Source organism: Ciona intestinalis, chromosome 1 (assembly GCF_000224145.3).
Source record: "Ciona intestinalis chromosome 1, KH, whole genome shotgun sequence".
Taxonomy (NCBI): domain Eukaryota; kingdom Metazoa; phylum Chordata; class Ascidiacea; order Phlebobranchia; family Cionidae; genus Ciona; species Ciona intestinalis.
In genome coordinates, this window is record NC_020166.2 from 7,759,259 (window position 1) to 7,778,573 (window position 19,315).

At 34.6% G+C, this 19,315-nt stretch overlaps 4 protein-coding genes across 5 annotated transcripts; 2 read left to right on the top strand and 2 right to left on the bottom strand.

The window, feature by feature from the left end:
• Positions 1 to 1,223: 1,223 nt before the first annotated feature.
• LOC101242114 (kelch domain-containing protein 1-like) lies at positions 1,224 to 3,220 on the top strand. Its single transcript, XM_004225606.4, has one exon. The coding sequence runs from the start codon at positions 1,299 to 1,301 to the stop codon at positions 2,604 to 2,606; it is 1,308 nt and encodes a 435-aa protein (XP_004225654.1). The 5' UTR covers positions 1,224 to 1,298; the 3' UTR covers positions 2,607 to 3,220.
• Positions 3,055 to 8,070, top strand: LOC100178121 (non-structural maintenance of chromosomes element 4 homolog A). Of its 2 annotated transcripts, none has more exons than XM_002131968.5 (8): positions 3,055 to 3,279; positions 3,499 to 3,625; positions 4,274 to 4,410; positions 5,190 to 5,320; positions 5,744 to 5,871; positions 6,248 to 6,441; positions 6,916 to 7,130; positions 7,728 to 8,070. In XM_002131968.5, exons 2-8 carry the CDS (start codon positions 3,537 to 3,539, stop codon positions 7,824 to 7,826), a joined length of 993 nt encoding a protein of 330 aa, XP_002132004.1. In that variant the 5' UTR covers positions 3,055 to 3,279; positions 3,499 to 3,536; the 3' UTR covers positions 7,827 to 8,070. The 2 variants fall into 2 exon arrangements, with proteins under 2 accessions (XP_002132004.1, XP_009862466.1); XM_009864164.3 differs by having other exon boundaries at positions 3,229 to 3,357.
• A 219-nt stretch (positions 8,071 to 8,289) lies between these two features.
• On the bottom strand, positions 8,290 to 13,225 carry LOC100180493 (betaine--homocysteine S-methyltransferase 1-like). The gene is made up of 7 exons (XM_026834994.1): positions 12,877 to 13,225; positions 11,997 to 12,194; positions 11,501 to 11,663; positions 10,805 to 10,978; positions 9,670 to 9,800; positions 8,952 to 9,046; positions 8,290 to 8,617 (listed from the first exon to the last, which is right to left on the bottom strand). Exons 1-7 carry the CDS (start codon positions 13,117 to 13,119, stop codon positions 8,548 to 8,550), a joined length of 1,074 nt encoding a protein of 357 aa, XP_026690795.1. The 5' UTR covers positions 13,120 to 13,225; the 3' UTR covers positions 8,290 to 8,547.
• Positions 13,226 to 13,303: 78 nt separating this feature from the next.
• LOC113474336 (betaine--homocysteine S-methyltransferase 1-like) lies at positions 13,304 to 18,515 on the bottom strand. The gene is made up of 7 exons (XM_026834951.1): positions 17,786 to 18,515; positions 17,259 to 17,456; positions 16,665 to 16,827; positions 16,133 to 16,306; positions 15,652 to 15,782; positions 15,065 to 15,156; positions 13,304 to 14,678 (listed from the first exon to the last, which is right to left on the bottom strand). The coding sequence occupies exons 1-7, from the start codon at positions 18,047 to 18,049 to the stop codon at positions 14,582 to 14,584; spliced, it is 1,119 nt and encodes a 372-aa protein (XP_026690752.1). The 5' UTR covers positions 18,050 to 18,515; the 3' UTR covers positions 13,304 to 14,581.
• Positions 18,516 to 19,315: the final 800 nt, after the last annotated feature.

Here is a 19,315-nt window from a genome sequence, read left to right on the forward strand (position 1 = left end):
AAATAAAACAAACAATATAATCACCCACAAAGTAATATATAGGCTATACTTGGTAACTCGTAAGCTGGCACGAGGTGAATGAAACAGAACACTCGTGATTAGACTGTTTTCCCGCCAACCGAGGATAATTCATTCCATTGGTAGCTTTTGGCTTCATTTACGTTGGCGTTGCAGGTATAAACATGTGCGTACATATGGTAATAGTCTCGCAATAATTGTTACGTCGGGCTAGGATCGAACTCGGGCTATAATCTGTTCCTAGCATGCGCTCGAGCGGTTAGGCCAGCATTTCCAGTCATATACGATTTGGAACTTGGGAGTACACGTATTGGTGAATTAAAGTGTGGGCGCATTGAAGGCACTACTTTTATACCTGGTTATCATTTATCGCATTTAAAACAATATTTTTAGTTAAACATCATAAGTTTAATACTAATTTATAACATTACCAAATTACTACGTGATTTTTGTCCAAACTCACAAAAAAATTAAGCAAAGAGACGGTTAATTTACGTAAGTTTACAAGTCAACACATGGCGTAGGAGTTGTATAAAGCGTATTTACACATCGTTTTTTTACCAATTGTTCAGTCAACATACATCATAAGTCTTCATGAGTTGCATTTATAAATGTATTCTACCTACTGCTCACAGATAACGACTGAAAACCGATTTGTTGGTTACCGGTTTGTTTTTTAACCAGCTTAGTCGACCGTTGCAGTAATATGACTAATAATATCAGGCTACTTGTTTTAATACGTGCTTACTTATTATAGATTTACTTCTTTGTAGTTTTTCATTGTTTTTCTATTCAGTTGACACTGGTTGACACCAATGACGGATATTGTAGTAGTTGTTACAACCTCCGTGTGCAAACTGTTTTCCCGCCAGATTTCGTGTTACCAAGAAATGCATTACGGATTTTGCATATTTTGTGTAATTGAGTGCAAATTAGCTTTAGATTTTTAATGGGGTAAAACTTATGATCATTGGTTTTAGTCAATACAGATTACGCATTATCAAGAAAGCCAAGTACATATCACGTGGCTATCTTTTGTTAGTACTTAGTTGTTTCTTGTTAACGTAAATATATTTCATTTACTTGCAACGTGCCAACACATTGGTAGGCCTTCAATTTAAAAATAATTCACTCCATTTTCATAAATTACCGAAATTGCCTATAATTATATTAAAAAAATCCAAGTTTTACCACTGTGTGAAATAAACTTTGTGTTACTGTCACAGGGAAATATTGTATATAGATACTCTTGCTTTAACTTAATATAAATTAAATTTACCATGGGGAATGAATCTTCTTCTCAAGGCCAGCAGTACGGCAAGAAAATAACAAACAATGTCGCAATTAAGTGGATAAAAAGCAGCAAGCAGTGCGTATTTGCTGCCAGAGAGGGCCAGGCATCGGCTGTTTTGGGAGGTAAGCTATACCTATTTGGAGGCGTGTTGCTAAATACTGGGAACCAGGATTCTGAGTCAAATGAATTGCTTGTTTTGGATGTTGAGAGTGGTGTTTGGGGTAAAGAGAAATGCACGGGTGAATTACCAAGCCAAAGGTCTGGTGCAACTATGGTTGCAGTTGGTAAAAAGCTTTATTTGTTTGGAGGTTTAAGTCAGTTTACCGGCTGGATGGATGATTTTTATTTCTATGACGTGGAAACTAAAGTTTGGACACAGATTACTGCAAAAAATGGACCCTCGCCCAGAGATAAACTATCTGCTGCTGTTTTTGAGTCGAAAATATATTTTTTCGGTGGTTTTGGACCGGCAGGTGAGGACGAAGTTTCAGCTGAAGATGTTCTTCCAATTGATGATGATGGTGATGATGAATATGAAGACATAGATGAGCTACACGAGGTTCGGAACTTTCAAGATGCCGCAAACTTCACTTGGTCCGACCAGCTGTTCATTTTCGATACAGTTACCGAAAAATGGGAGTTAAAAATACCTGAGAACGTGGAAAAACTTCCGAGTGCACGTGCAGCGCACACAGTAACACCTGTTGTAGGGTCTGGTGGCCAGAAATCGCTGTTTGTGTTTGGAGGAAAAGACAGCAAGTCTCGGCAGAATGATTTATGGAGGTATATTGTGGAGCAAAACAAGTGGGAATGCTGCCACACATTCGGACGACAACCCCAACCAAGGTCATTCCATGCTGCGACTGCTGTAGGGAAAAGATTAATAATCCATGGTGGGCGAGGGATCAGCGATCAGCACTTAGGCGACTTTAATATCTTTGACACAGAAACCATGCAGTGGCTGCAACCCGATGTGAGTTGTGTGTCTGAAGCTGGAGACTCAATTACCCCGCCCCCGGAAGTTGGTCTTCATACACTCTGTTCATTGAATAATGCTGTTGTGCTTTATGGAGGAACTTCCAATCTAGATCCAGCTACAGGGACCTGCACTCAGTTTTACAATGATGTTTATCTATTGAAATTTAAAGATGTTTTGACAGGACAAGCAACGAGTGAAGAAGAAAAAGAAAATAATAAAGAGCAGGAACAAAATGTTCCCAGCTTTTTAAACTTAAAACAAGTTAACCCAACAGACTCTAAACCAGAAGTAACTTCTTCACCAGAAACCTCTTAGCTTTTTTAGTTAATTTCTATTGTTAATAGATTTTTTCATACAAGAACAAACATATTTTAAAAGTGCAGTTTGTCAAATTTGTGTTTTCTAACTGACTAAATTAGAACTCTTCCTTAATATAAGATGCTATTTTTAATGTGCTTTTTTTCTGTTTTCTTTAAACTAATTGTGTGTAAAACCTATATAAGCACTGGGCTTCATTTTTAACTTACTGGGATACTTTCAAGTTCTTTTTCAAATTAATTTGGAAAGGCTAGACCAGTGCTCTTCAACCGGTGTGCACGTATATGCCAGAAGTGCATCAGTACAAAAAGGTATACAAGGGTGAATCACAAACTTCAACAATTTTCAGAAATAATATACAGTTTTGAACATTTTTAACAAATTTCGCCACTTTCCTACAGTTTTTTTTATTTAAATTCTATATTTGCATCACTGGGAATTAAGAAACGTCATTAGTTTTACGTTAAAGCAATCAGCGGTGCAAGAGTTTGTCGAAACAACTTTATGGGTTAACCCAAAAAAGGTTGAAGAGCACTGAGCTAGACTTTTGATAGCCTATAGCATATTGTGAACTTTCAACTTGTATTTTCTAATTTCTTTTGTACATAACAGCATAGCATTCAGTTTTATAGGAATTCTGGAAGAAGTGTCTAAGCGTCTTTAGACAAAGGTTTGAAAATTGTCTTTTCTAGCTTTGCGTGATTAAATATCATTCTAACAAATATACAAAAATTCAGCAATGCGGCAGGTATGAAACAGAACGCCTATTTCATAACTTATAAATACAGCTGTCTTGCTACATGTAATTATGTATATATTATTAACAATAAATAAATGTTAAATAAAAATTCATTTTTGCAAGATAAAAATAAACTTGTCATTTTTAAAGGTTGTAAAGAAGTCAATTTTGAAAAAATTAAACTAAAAATGGATGATCAAACCTCAGATGATGAAGGGATGAGTTACGACGATGCGTCGGTGTTGTCGGTACCTGTTGAAGACTCTCCCCAATCAAGGTACAGACAAGTGGCCTATTTATTAAAGCAGTTAGTACATAAGGAACCCTTTTTAACTGGTGCTTAAACTTTTTATTCATTGTGTTTTAACAATTATGTTTTGCTGTTGATCCCCTTTTTTGTTGTTTTAATACTTTGATTTTTATTATCTTTTTCCAAAGTTAAACAACAAATTATGTCATATGTATATATATTTTTATAGCAATGATTGTTAACCTTTTACCTCTTAATGGTAGGGGATGGGACTTTTTATGATATTATATATAGTTGAGCCTGGGGGGCTATGTTAAGCACACCTTTCAACATGTTGGTATAAGTTGGCCCATTAACTCTAACACCCATGCTGCTACCACATGGAGCTTACTGAATATTTAAACCTGCTTTATAAAAGTAGGCTACAAGGGCTCTAAGCCTTAGGTCTATTTCTTAATCTAAAATTTCGTTCTCAAAAACGTGTAGGTTTTACAAAAGAAAATGTGTAGAAAATTTTGGAAAAAAGTGTACAGAGTTTTTGTATAAAAAAAGGGCTTCAATATTTTTGTTTTCTGATTCATAACTGTTTGATAATTATTCATACTAATTTGTTAAGCTTTATAATGTTATAAATTACCAAAGTTGAAACAAACTTGTATCCTCTTTTGTAAACAGGGCCAGGCAGTTACAACTGCGGCAAAATTATCGAAAATTGATTGACGAGACACAACTAAACAAAGAAGAACTTGTGAAACCTGACAGCAATGGATTGATGGAGAATATTGCAAAAGCTCACCAGCTATTTAAAGACGGTTAGAAGAACTTAAAAATAGGTTTCATTTCTGGATTAACATTACAAAAAAACAATATATATATATATATATATATAATAAAGTTACATTACAAAATTGATCATCAAAAACAATTATAAAATTTTTTTTAATGATGAAATTGCTAGCCATAACCTTCTTTTAATGTTTAACTATGCCCTATTAAAGATAGCATGTGTAATGTAACTAAGATTTTGGTTTAACACAGTCATAAAAAATCTCATAAAAGCTGACCTTGTAAACTTAATGCCCTTAGAGATGTTGGCTTCTTTATATGACTACTTAGCCCCTAGCAAAAAAGGAGAAGACTTATTTTATAGACCTGCTTGACAAATAAATTATTTATCGACAAATAATGTATGTATGAACGTCCCAGTATTAAACAAAGTTTTAAATAATTTCGCAGGAAGCTGATTGTTTTGCGTTTGTAAAGCAATGCAAAAATATGTGACATCTCTCTTTTTTTTAATTTCCTCACTAATAATATTGCCAAAAACACCTTAAACAATTTTATGCCAAATATATATTTGTGGTAATGAGCAAAATTAAGCTTAAATCCCAGGTCCTCAAGGACCCCACCCATACAGAATAGAATGGCAAATATTCAAGTCATGCCATTATATTCTGTATGGGTGAAGTCCGTGAGGACCTGGGATTTAGGCCAGACTTGGCCCATTACCCCATCAAGCCATGCCATACTTTGTAAATAAGTTTTTAAACATTAAATTATCAGTGGTATTTTATCTTTTATATTTATATAGTCAATGAAACGAGGGGAGCCGCTCTGGATTCAAAGTTTATGACCCTTGCTGTAACTCTTGGAGCTCAGAAAACCAATTTACTTCAAACTGATTTGGTGGCGTTTCAACCGGATGAATTTATAGCTAAACTGGTTGGTGATTTTTATTACAATGAATTATACAAAAAAATATATAATAAAAATTAAATGGTTGAATTTTTTTTACTAATTCGGCGCTTCTGTTATTTTTTGCTAATTTGGAAGTTTTGAATTGATCATGCTAGCAGTTAAAGTGTTTAATTCATGTGGATTGTTGTGGTTACAAAGAGTCGCATATGCATAACGCAGAAGTGTAAAACATTTATCTCTGTTGCTGGGTGTTTAACAATTTGAAACAAGAAGCCCAAGTATAATATATAAGCTAATCATAAGGTTCCTATGTTCGACAACTATAAATATTTAAATAACTGAATTTTGTATATGAGTATTGAATGCAGTCAAAATTCAGTTATAAATAAAATGTGTGAGTAATATGTAATAGTATAAACAAAAACGTAAATATTAAATAAACTCCAGGTAACTTGCATGGGGGGAACAGTTTCTGAAGATAAAGATGAAATTGATATTCCTGAAAATGGCTGGAATGTTCTTGGTCAGAAAACAGCAACTTATTTTACAAGTTTAACACCTGCTCTACACCCACTGTGAGTGAATACTATATTAATTTAAGTAGGCCTCAACTTTTTTATTGACAACCAAAGTATTAAAAAGACAACGTTTGTAAGCAATAAATGTTGGGAGTATGTGATCTTGGGAAAGTGAACGGCAATTGCTGCAAACCTGCAAACGTGTTCACTGATGGTTTGTTTTCTGTATGGTTGACAATTTAGACAACCCATCAGAGACCACTGGGTTGGAGCATTTGCCGTTCAGTGTCTTGCCCAAAGACACAAAAGTGAAACATCACAATGGTAGCAGCGACAAGCTTTTAACCTGTAAACTTTGGGTTAGAGTCAGGTGCACTTACCACCATGCTACTTCGCTGGACTATATAAAAGTTAAATTAAATCTAATTATCAGGTTGGGTGCATTTGAAGCAATAGAAACTGGAAAAACAAACCGACAAGCTACACAAAGAAACAAGCAAAAAGAAACCTCAACCAAAGTTCAACTTCCAAAGGAACTTACTAATTACAAAGATGATAAAAAAGAAGCTACTCCAGAGGAAATAGAGCGTGTGCTACATATTATTAATACTTTTTATAAAGATGACCGTAAGTTGCTCAACTTATTAAACAACCTGATACTAACTGTTAGGAATGTGTTGAAGTTGTAAAAGCTTGGCCTGTGCGCAGAGCCAAAACTTATGGCGTCATCAAGGAGAAATGCGTACGATAATAAGTTACTGTTTAGTCGAAAAGCAGAGCTAATCTTACAGAACGTGTAGTTTGCCTGTTGCAGCAGTTTTGTTGTTTCAATATAAAAATGCAGAGTTTTAAGTTTGGGTGCTCGACACATTCTTACTAATTGTTGATTTTTATTATTCTGGGTGAAGTTCTGCCGCATGACACGCCATGGAACCTGAGATTTAGGCTAATTATCAGTATCACGACACCCTGGGTGCTACAACCTATTAGTTAGCAATGTCCGATAAATGTGCCTAATTCAATAAATCTGTGCATTTTATGTTTTTTTTTGATCAATTTAATTCAACGAAATCAATTTTATAATGCGTATTATATCAACAGCATCTCCTATCGACTATTTTGAACTGGTTGTCAACCCTGAATCATACGGACATACCATTGAAAACATTTTCCATCTTGCTTTCCTTGTAAAAGATGGGTTAGTGAAAATATTTCTGAACGAAAACGGCCTTCCTGTTGTAGAACCTGTGAATGTTCGCCCCGATGATATATCGCCAAGAAAAAAAGGAAAGAAGGCAAAAAAAGCGAACAACCAGGTTTTGATTTTTGCTACGTATTTAAAAACACTTGGTCCCGACTGTTAATTTCGTTGCAATAATCAACTTCATAAGCACTAGATCAGGGTCAGATTTACAGAACTTACAAAATCAATGAGGTTTTAAATATGTTCTTTAACAGTATAAAAGTCGTTTCAATCATTTCAAAACAGTTTAAAAACTTAGTTTTAAGTTGAAAATCAGAATTGAGGCTTTACATATATTTCCGACAATTTAGGCAACATAATGCACTAGTGTGCTAACATAGTAGGTAAAGCTCTTTTGGCTTAATTACATGATGTGGCTCTATGCTAGTGTCATGTTTTTTAGGCAAGACAGTTAATGGTTACTAATGGTTTGTAGTAGTTTACAGTCATACAGAGAAAAAACAATCAGTCACAAAAATTATTCAGTATAAATTAAATATTTTCCTATAAAAATGTATTTTTACAGTTTTCAAAAATTATATTTCAATTTAATTTTAGTGCAATTTTATTAAAATTCTTTTAAAGAGTGCTTTTATTTACCTAATATTAGAATAACTTATAATTCCCCCATAGCAAGTTACAAGAACAATTTTCATTACTTTAATTTCAGGTCATTGTTTCACTTTCCATGGATGAGTGGTATGCAATAATAGATGCTTATCAACTAAAAGGGAAACAGCCATACATACCAACCCCTGGGAATTGCTAATAACATAATAATGGCATACACTGCTCTCACTGTGACCTTCTGATTCAGACACTCTTCAGTCGACTTAAACTTAATTGTTTTCAATTTTTTTTTGTATTTTAAATTACATTGCCTTTTTCTATTGTGTGCAGTTCGACGTACTTTCTCTTCTATGCTTGTCTTCTCTGCCAATTTAATAGCTGCTGGATCTTGTGTTATACGACTTTTACATCTCTATTTAATAAAGAAGGCTTTTCTCACTTTATCTCTGGACTTAATTTTTAAATTTCTTACCGCAAATATATTTCTAAGACTATAAAGGTTTGCAGATTCTTTGATTAAGATTTTGTTTTGTAGTTTTTTGCAATTTTCCCAAAGGCTAAAATATCTTAATTTACGTAATCTGCTGTAAAAGACAACCTTTTCAAAATGTTACTGGATTTGAACTGCTTGTTTCTTAGGACAGCAAACCCCAAATCCTGTGTATAGTAATTAATAGAATTTATTGTTGTAGCGGAGATCAACTGATTACTTATTAAAGTTAAACACAGTATGCAAAAATAATTAAAAACACTACAAGGCATACTGTTACTACAAACAAAAATTGCAGAAAAAGATAGTACAGACCAAAGAACTCTGGTACAGACAGATTTGTCTTTGCAGCACTGAGATTATTTTCTGTATGCACCATTCAGCATAAAGTCATTCTACATAGTTTTAAAATCTGTTCACATGAGCTACTTTAACACATGGAGGATTGTAAGGCCTTCCACTTCCAGGTTTCACTTTCATCCAGAATTCCATGTCTGACCCTAAAGAGTACAACATCGGAATGAATATAACTTATTTATTTTCACGTGGCAGGGCAACGACAGTCATTATAACACGGGTGTTCATGCTAGCTTACAAGTTACTATGTGTGTTACTTCACCTTTGGTCAACTGATTAGTGACCACTGGGTAGCAGCAATTGCTTTTAAGTGTCTTATCCAAGGACACATACGCTCACAATAGTAGAAGCAACGAGCCTTGAACTTAAATCAAGTTAACCCTATTACCTCTGGGTTACAGGCAGGCGCGCTAGCCACTTTGATACAGCGCAATAAGACATTAATTTGAAAGTTGTCACAAAATTACAACCAAGTACTTTTTTTTAATCGTTGAAATGCAGGATCTATCAAGAAACCCACATGGTGGACACATATCTTGAACTGGAGGATTTCTGTTTCGTTCTGGTGCAAGCTGATAATGTAAATTGCGTATATTACATAATCATTGTCAATGAAAAATACCTAAAATACTCACTGCTTCTACAGCAGTGATTACCATACAAAGCAGTAAAGTACCACTGTAAAATTTGAATATTGTATTATCGTTGTCAATACCAAATAAATAAATTCTTATTTATATAGTATAAAAATACTGTATGTTGGCAGCACCAATTCATTTTACTGCAATTACTGCTGTAAAGCCCTATATATAGTTATACAAGTGATTATATTTTAAGCTTACACTTAGAAACATAATAATAACTTTGTTTGTTACTTCAATTACAGAAGAATTAAAAATATTTTAAACAACAACACAACAGTTGTTAAATCACGGTTACATTTAAAAACATATTTACATTTAGTTAAGCGTGGTCGATACACCTAGCAGACAACGAGCCATTTATGTCTAATTATTATCACATTAGTTTTCTAATAAAAACAAAAAAGTGAGTAAAGTCACAACCGGTACAATAGGGTAGTCAGCTTTGGTCATAATATATTGACATTTTATGGTAAATTGTACCAATGTCCTCATTAGACAGGTCATATTACATACATATAATACATAAAAATAAACATCACAAAGCGCTTTACCTCCTGTGCAATAGCTCTAATATGATGCGGTTCCATTCCACAACAACCTCCAATATAACGCGCCCCCAAGTTATAAGCTTCCCGTGCAAACTTATGAACCTCAAATCTGGTCACCTGGCGTGGATCTTGTGCTAAAACAACAATATTTGCAATAATTTTTTTTAAATTAGAAAAATCTGATTTTTTCTTAAGATTGTTTTAATGAGAAAAACTAGCATAAAAAATTAAATAAGAGATGTCAGACGTTAGTACCATAGTATGTATTAACTTATGGAAAAAACGTCAGTTCTAAATTGATAATTTTTTTGCAATATACACAGTAGCCATGCCAGGATAAACAAGTTAAATTTATTCATTATTTGTGTAAATTTCACTAAACAAGTTAATTCATTTATTAATTTGAGTAAATTTTACTGAACAAGGTAAATTCATTTATCCACTTGCGAAAATTTTACTTAGCAAGTTACATTCATTCATTAATTTGCGTAAATTTCACTAAACAAGTTACATTCATCAATTAATTTGCAAAAATCTCACTAGACAAGTTACATTCATTCATTAATTTGCGTAAATTTCACTGAACAAGTTACATTCATTCATTAATTTGCGTAAATTTCACTAAACAAGTTACATTCATCGATTAATTTGCGTAAATTTCACTAAACAAGTTACATTCATTCATTAATTTGCGTAAATTTCACTAAACAAGTTACATTCATTCATTAATTTGCGTAAATTTCACTAAACAAGTTACATTCATCAATTAATTTGCGTAAATCTCACTAGACAAGTTACATTCATTCATTAATTTGCGTAAATTTCACTAAACAAGTTACATTCATTCATTAATTTGCGTAAATTTCACTAAACAAGTTACATTCATCAATTAATTTGCGTAAATCTCACTAGACAAGTTACATTCATTCATTAATTTGCGTAAATTTCACTAAACAAGTTACATTCATTCATTAATTTGCGTAAATTTCACTAAACAAGTTACATTCATCAATTAATTTGCGTAAATTTTACTAAAAAAGTTACATTCATTAATTAATTTGCAGAAATCTCACTAAACAAGTTACATTACATTCATTATATGCGTAAATTTCACTAAAAATTTAAGAAACTTTATTACCCAAAGGATTTTCTGGAAGTCCGGAATAGCCATTTGTAGTATGTTCGACTTCTGGGCACATAAAGCCCAGAGGTTGACACATCAGTGGTGTAGTGATACCTTCAGCATCCAGAGCGTTTTTCATCCGTTTTAATGTTTTTAAAGTTGCATTTAAGTCAAACAAACAATTAAGACCTATAGAAAAGATCAGTTAATGTACCAGAGTACCGGAGCAGATTTTATTTTCTCAATCATATGCTTAGATTTTGTTAAAAACTAAAAGAAAGCATAAACCGAAAAAAAAACTTGTTTTTTTTTCTAAAAAAATGTAAAAAACCAAACCATTTTGCTTAGCATTAACAGCTTACTTTTAGGTATATCCCAAAATCCAAGAAACCTAGCTACATGTGTTCTACTCCATTCTGTATAAAGAAGGTCATTTTGGATCTAGGATTCGGCCAGATCTGACCCATTACCCAAACGCCCAGAATGTTTTTTATATGTGCAAAAAGGATCGTGCTCCGCATACATGTTAAGCAACACCCCCAAAACGTTTCTTAAAACTTTGACTGATGGACCCCTTGCAATTATTTTAATATTTCCCAGCCCAATAAAAATTAAAGAATGCTATAAAAAAATATGCAAAAAATGCACTAATGAAAGGGGGAAAAATCTGATATAAACTATATAACATCTGCAGCTGGTAGCATACTTAACCTATAAGGTCTGCTCCAGTTTTAGCCATTCTTACAGCACATTCTTCAACAGAGACTCCGTTTAAATCTCCCAAGGCACCAATTCTCATTGTGCATGCAATTGGCATTTTCGCTTTTTTCATCACATCAACGCATATTTCAAGTTCTTCAATATGACCAAAAAACTAAAAATTTAAATATAAGGAGCAGTTTATTCATGTCGTTTGTTACTTATGTCAGTACATTTATTGTGATTTAAAATGCCCACTTGCATGCAAAAAATTGGGTATGTTAAAACTGTCATATTCAACCCCAATAAATGAAACAGGGTATACAGAAGATCCACATGGTATAATTTCATTTTATCAAGCGTCTTGACAAAGTGGTTAGAGTGAGTGCCCCTAGCCTAGAGTCTCGTAATCAGGATTGTGGTGTATGAAATGTTGCCCCACTATGTATGAAAACAAGTTACAATCATACATTTGTTTCAATTTAAATAACATGCTTAGATTGCTTACTTCTCCCAAAATGAAATCCACATTGTTTCTCCGTTTAATAAAAACGTCCAGCTGACCATTAAATTCCTCCCTTATTGCTTCCTCCCCTTTGTTCTGCAGGTAGGATAGTACAGGTGTAATACCCCCACAAACCAAGGCGTTGCCTTCTTGCGCTACTTCGTAAGCAAGATCGCATGCGGCTGCATTTATTTCAGCGGTCTGTGGCAAAGAACACATATTGATCATACATATTAACTCGTAAGCTTGTACAAGGGGTCAATAGGGCTTTAATTTAGGGGAAAAAAATTAGGAAATATACCGTTTTAAAGTCATATACAATGTTAACATGACAAAGAAACCAGCACAGTCAGTTAATTGCTACAGGTAGGTTAACTACAAGTTGCAGAGTAGTGAGAGTACTAAATATTATAAAAATATTTCAATTTTTTGTCATGTCTTCCCCCACACTGTAGTTTTGTAGGTTTTTGTTGCCATACTTTATAAGGTTTGCTTTTACTTCAATAATTTATACCTCAAGGGTACTTAAAATATAATATACTGATATAATATAAGAAAAACATATTCAAAATTTAGTCATTTGCACTTGGTGATAATTTATGAGAAGTGGCTTGTACCAAAAACAGAGTAGTAATACCCAATTTGTAGCAAAAATGTAAACTTTATTAATAGCTATTGTCAATTTTCTGTTATAACAAGTTTAAATGCATTTGTATGATACAATATTTAACAACTGATGTTTGAACAATACCACTAATAAAAGTTTAATAGTACTAATTTGTGTTATCACCCAAAAACCGTATTGTTATTTGATTTTAGAAATATTGGACAATATGTGCTTAAGTGTCCCATTTTCCCCCACTCTACTGTAAATAGAACATACCGTGTAGGTTATTCTGCCTCGCTTCAAACGACCATCGCTAGACGCGTAGCAAGGAGTTTGCAAAACATCTGCACCAGCGCGCAAGTATTCTCGTAGGAGTTGCTTTACTGCGTCGGGATATTCCAGTACAGCTTCAGGTGTCCATTGGCCTGCTCTACAGTAACCTCGCTTTTCCAAAGTCATACACATGCTACCGTCGCCCACAACAGGACCTTCTTTGAGCCTTTCCAGTAGGCCTTTCATTCTTATGTTGTTGTATAAGCGTGGAGTGACTTCCGAGTTATATGAACAGAATAAGTCATATATACAGACACTTAACGCAGGCAGCAATGTTTGCCTATATTAAACAACAGCGTCAGTCGGAAATTTGCCAAATGCCGCAGCTAGGAAAAGAAACCGCTAAACAGAAAAACTGCATAGGTTGCAAAACCTTGGCAGTAGGTTAAATCGTTCGATTTGTTTTGCGCAAAAGTATAGTATATACTTATTTCAAAACAACATGGAACCACTAATCGGTCGTGTAAAAGTAGTACTCCCAACTTTTGTGTGGAAAGCGTGGCTCATTTTCAATGAATTAAAATTTTGTTTTTGTTCTTATTTAAACCGCAGCACTACACAGTTGCATTTAAGGTACGGCTTAGTTAAACATGTATTGCTATGTACAGCAGTTTTAAAGTTGGTATTACCCTGCATGCAATGAACACAGAAAAATACATATATTAGGGTGGAAGACGAGACACTTTCAGCACGTAATATCCTGATCTTGTTTTAAAAAATTGTGACGTAAAGTGTGTGGTCCGGGACGCTGCTCAAACGGTGCTGTAAATTTCTTAACATTTTATTAACGTATATTATAAAAAGTACTGTATTAAAACTATAAGACCAGTAAGGATAATGCTCGAATGCACCAACGTTCTAACCACGGTGACCAAATGCACCAACGTTTAACGATACGCACAACGAGAACTGCTGATCTTATTCAATACTAAGGCAGGTGTAAGCGAAACGGGAAAAAAACGCTTGAAGGCAAAATAAGCGCGGGACGTATCAACCCAACACAAAAATCAAACTTAACAACGGAAGTAAAATTAAAAACAATGCAAAAGAACGCCACAGCAAACTAAAAATCACAAACATTTAACGCCAAAAGAAACAATACGTCACACAATCAACAACGGTTTATGGAAGCCGTGGAGATACAGTTTTATAATTCTTTAATTAAATGTTCTGTAGGAGTGGTCATAAATGTTGTTACTCTCTATGTCTACGCGTAGCATAAGACTCAATCCTGAACCTTGTCTAAACGATCGATTGACTAGCACACAACTCAACAGAGTATTTTGTCCAGACAACGATGAAGTGACTATATACGTCGTAGAGAGGGCAAACAAGCCAGGATGCAAGCAAGCCTTATAAAACATACACACACGAACAGGAAATTGTGACAGAGCTTACCAATTAAGAAGTAAACAGAATATTTGATACACAGTATATGTTAACTGTACAAGCATGAAATATTAGTCATTCTAAAGCACTCGGTAAATTTTGGGTGAATTAAAGTTAAGTCTATCGCTTTCACACGTCGGTCGTTACAGTTCTTTATTTACTATCAAATGGGACGAAAAAATGGAATGAAAAGGTGAACTATCTTACCCCACCCACATATGTATAGGTCTACACGATTCAAATGTAATAATAAAATAAACTATTTATCAGAATTTGTTGCATATGGTTCGACGCATGCAGCATTAAACGGTGCACCACTACCAGCCTTAAGACTCATCCAGAATTCCTTTTTTAACCTGGAGAAATATTTCATTAAAACTAGACATTTTTCCGACGTTTCCGCCTTACAGAACGACAGTCGTTATAATACGGGTGTTCTGTTTCATTCAGCATCCAGTGCCCGCTTGGGAGTTACAATATAGGCTATGTAGATATTTGTGGATTGGTTTTTGATTTTTGTGGATGACAGTTTCGGCAACTCATTTGTCAGCACTGTATAAACACACATTTTGATCAGAGTTGGATGTTGGACCAATACTATGTGTAAATTTTAGGGGGAGGGGTGATACGGGAATAAGGGACTAAGGTGCCAACAATATCCCATCTTACCCCACAGTATTATATTCAACTAAATGCAAATTCTAAAAAGTATATTAATGTGATAAAAATGACTGAGTCGTACTTTTCTTTCCTCAGAGATAGCGCATTATGTAAATAGCCAAGTGGAGGACATGTGCCTTGAACTGGTGGATCTAGTTTCCTTTCGGCGGCAAGCTGAAATTTGTAGATGCCGTGTTATGAATTTCCAACGCGCAATCACATACATAGCAGATTTAACATGTCGATGGAATAAGTTATTATAACATGAAAATTTTCTCCTTACATATACCATTGTACCCGCTTATGAATCCCATTTTTATAATAAGTTGATTATATAAAGATTTTTTTTATTTCTAGCATTTAAGTGATAACTGGAACAGAACATATAGAAGACCTATGGGTTGGGACAATTGTCTTAAAATTTGACCTATGACACATACGCCTACAATGACAGCCGAGTCAAACCTCGAACCCGTATCCTCTGAGTTACAGGCAGGCTTTTAATTGATAACCATTACTTCGCAACGCCAGAAGTTACATCACTTCTACAAAATATCGACTAGGATAGGTAACTAAAATAGCTTTTCGTGGGGTAAAATTCCTTACAATAAACCGCTGTTACAGTAGAGTTATAAAAAGAAACAAAGAGATTAAAAGCGTCTTAATTACCTCCTGTGCAATAGCTCTAATATGATGCGGTTCCATTCCACAACAACCTCCAATATAATGCGCCCCCAAGTTATAAGCCTCCCGTGCAAACTTATGAACCTCAAATCTAGTTACCTGGCGTGACTCTAAAGCTGTAAGTAAAACCAAAGTTAAAATGCTGAACAAAACATGGATTTTCTGGTCAGTTTATATATATAGTGGGGTGGGGAAAGATGGGACACCTGTTTATTCTATTTTCCCGTTCAATTTGGTAGTAAACAAAGAACAATGAAAGAATTATAAGACTATGCCTTCACAACTCACTTAGACCGTTGGTAATTGTTTAAAACACGATCAGGATATTTGAATATTATGTGCTAAAGGTGTCCCATCTTCCCCCACCCCACTATATACAAACATGATAGCCTTTGTGTATGATACGAATTTTACCCCAAACAATACGGTTTAAGAAAAAAGTATCACAAGTCGTTGATTTACAAACCAAATGGGAACTCTGGCAGCATAAGGTAGCCCTTTTTCATGTTGGCAGTTTCTGGGCACCTCCATCCCAACGGTTGACACATGAGAGGTGTTTTCAAACCTTCTTTGTCCAAGGCATCTCTCATCCGTTTCAATGTTTTTAGACAGGTATCGAGATCGAACAGGCAGTTTATTCCTGGTATTAATGCACTTTTAAGACATGAGCTCTAAGAATAAGGCACTCCAGAAAAAAAAAACGTATTGATGTATGGGATAAAGTCCGTTTTGCGAAATTAGTTATCATGCCTTTATCAATGTATACTACATAAAAGTTCAAACGTTATCCATGTAAGTAACTGATATGTGGGCATAAGGCGTATGAAACAAAACACCCCTGTGTTATAAAACTGCAGTTGCTTGTCACGCATGGAGAAAGAAAGATAAATTCCATCATTAATTTAAATGGGTATATATAGTTACAAAAAACAGCTCCCAAAATTCAATGTTCAAGCAAAGAGCAACAAATTTGTCCAGTGCTTATTCTAACCACAAACCTATGAGGACAGCTCCAGTTTTAGCCATTCTCACGGCACATTCTTCAACAGAAACACCGTTTAAATCTCCAATGGGACCAAGTTTCATTGTGCATGCAATCGGCAGTTTTGCTTTTTTCATCACGTCAACGCATATTTCAAGTTCTTCAACATGACCAAAGAACTAAAAATAGTGATATATTAGGTTATAAACACTAATGCATTTTTGCCTTTAAACGTAAAAAAACGTTTCCGATTTTGTTTTGTAACGCACAATTTTGTTTTCGGAAATTTCTGCGTTGAAATAAAAAAATCACAAAAAAAACGTGTTGAAATTTTAATGTTAGAAAATTAGAGGTTATATTCCAAAACATTTTTATACTGAAAAAATCGTTTTAAAGTATTATCAGTGGGTGGGGTAAGACGGGACATTTTTTTCACGTCCTATTTGTTAGTAAACAAATAATATTGAGAGCAATCTACAACCGTAGGCTCGCAACTCTAAAGAGCGATGTTAAATGTTGAAAACACGATTAGGAAATCTGGGATTTAGATGCCAACGATATTCCATCTTAAGCCTTATTACTTACAAAACATGTAATTTTGAATACTAACCTCAGCCAATATAAAGTCAATAATGTCTTTCCTTTTGATAAATCCTGCTAGTTGGCCTTCGAATTCACCTTTTACAATCGTCTCATCCTTTCCTTTGGAATAAGACACAACTGGTGTCAAGCCTCCACAAACCAGTGCATTCCCTTCTTGCGCAATTTCATGGGCAATTTCGCATGCTGCTTCATTTATTTCCGAAGTCTGTGATTTTTTTTATTAAACTAACGTCGTGCACAACAGATTTTTTAACTGGTATAGTCACAATTTGTATCGTTTACGGTTACGAATTTTTTATACAAACTATAATTTCTGAATTTCGAAATTCATTTATACAATATTATTTCAAAAACTTGTGTTTATATAAAAGATAGGCTGAAGTGAGAAGCACCGTTAGGGAATGATTTTTAACGAAAGAGTGATATTTTTCATTTAGCCTACAATATTATAAAAATCTAACTTTAGTTACTCTTATTTAAATTCTAAAAACTTCGGTCAGTTTTGGCGAAACCTTTCGAATATTGTTTTTTTACCGTGTAAATTATATTGCCTCTTTTGAGTCGTCCATCGCTAGACGCGTAGCAAGGAGTTTGCAGAACATCTGCACCAGCGCGCAAGTATTCTCGTAGGAGTTGCTTTACTGCGTCGGGATATTCCAGTACAGCTTCAGGTGTCCATTGGCCTGCTCTACAGTAACCTCGCTTCTCCAAAGTCATACACATGCTACCATCGCCCACAACAGGACCTTCTTTTAGCCTTTCCAGTAGGCCTTTCTTTTGTGTAGTAATTTTGAACATTTTGTTGTTTTCCTACAAATCTGGTTTATTGTCGAATACAATATAGTTGTAGCAAATTACTTGAACTATAACGGCTCCAAAAGTGAGACAAATGCTCTGGACTGAGGCAGCGAAAACGACACAGCACATAAACACAGCTCGTGCAAAGGAAATTACGCTCAGAAAGCTATTATATATCGCAATAACTGTCTCGCGTTTAATATGGCACCGTGGCCAAGCAGTTCTTTTATTTTCAACAGTTCATTTCACTTTTTGGGTTCTTATTTTTGAACACAGTACTGATTTAGTCAAAATATTGGATCTTCTCTGCAGCCCCTTAATTAAAATTCTGTAATTTAATTAAAAAAAATAATTTTGACCATGAATATGACTTCGGATGGTGTTGAAAGTAACATTATTAAATTCGACTTCCCTAAATACCCTATAATATGGATCTCAAGATTGTGTCTCATCTAGCTTCTCTAGAAGTCAGTTTAGCCCAGGACTCAAGTTAATTCTTCGGACTCAAGTTACAAACCTCGAGCACGGCGGGAGGTTCCAGTCCTTATATCCTAAGTCGGATTCTATAAGGTTAGAACTGACAAACTATACGAAAACAGAAACGCGCTCTTCTTATAAAGAATATATGCTGATTAATCATTTCCTTATAGAGTGCGTGCGAGTGCAACAGTAACTTTGGCTTTGACACAAAGATTGTTTACCGAGCAAGCTACATTGTACGATTACTGTTTAGTTTTCGTTAATGTGAAACTTGGTATTTACCTATTCTGCTGTATGTGCCAAGTTTACAGACATCGATAACAGTTTTTGTGGACATTGGCATTTTTGGAGACATTTAAAACAATTATCTACAGTTTGCATGTGACGTTCTTTGTACATTCAGACGTACTTTTTAAATTAAATGCATTGGAGTGATCTGGCAATCGCCTTTTTCGTCATCATCGCACGAAGGTGACAAGTGATATGCTTTCAGACCAAAGTTGGCCCATAACCCCAACAACTAAGGTGGTACCCTTTAGCACATAATATTCAAATATTCCGACACCTTTTTATTCTATTTTCTCGTTCCATTCGGTGGTAAAGAACTAACAATAAAAGGATTATAAAACTGTTTCCTCACGATGACCGTTGTTAATTGTTCATGACCGTTGTTAATTGTTTAAAACACGATCACAATTTCTGAAAAATATGTGCTAAAGGTGTCCCGTCTTCCCCTGCACAACCAACTATGTGAGTATAGATAATATTTCTGTGGTCACACATACC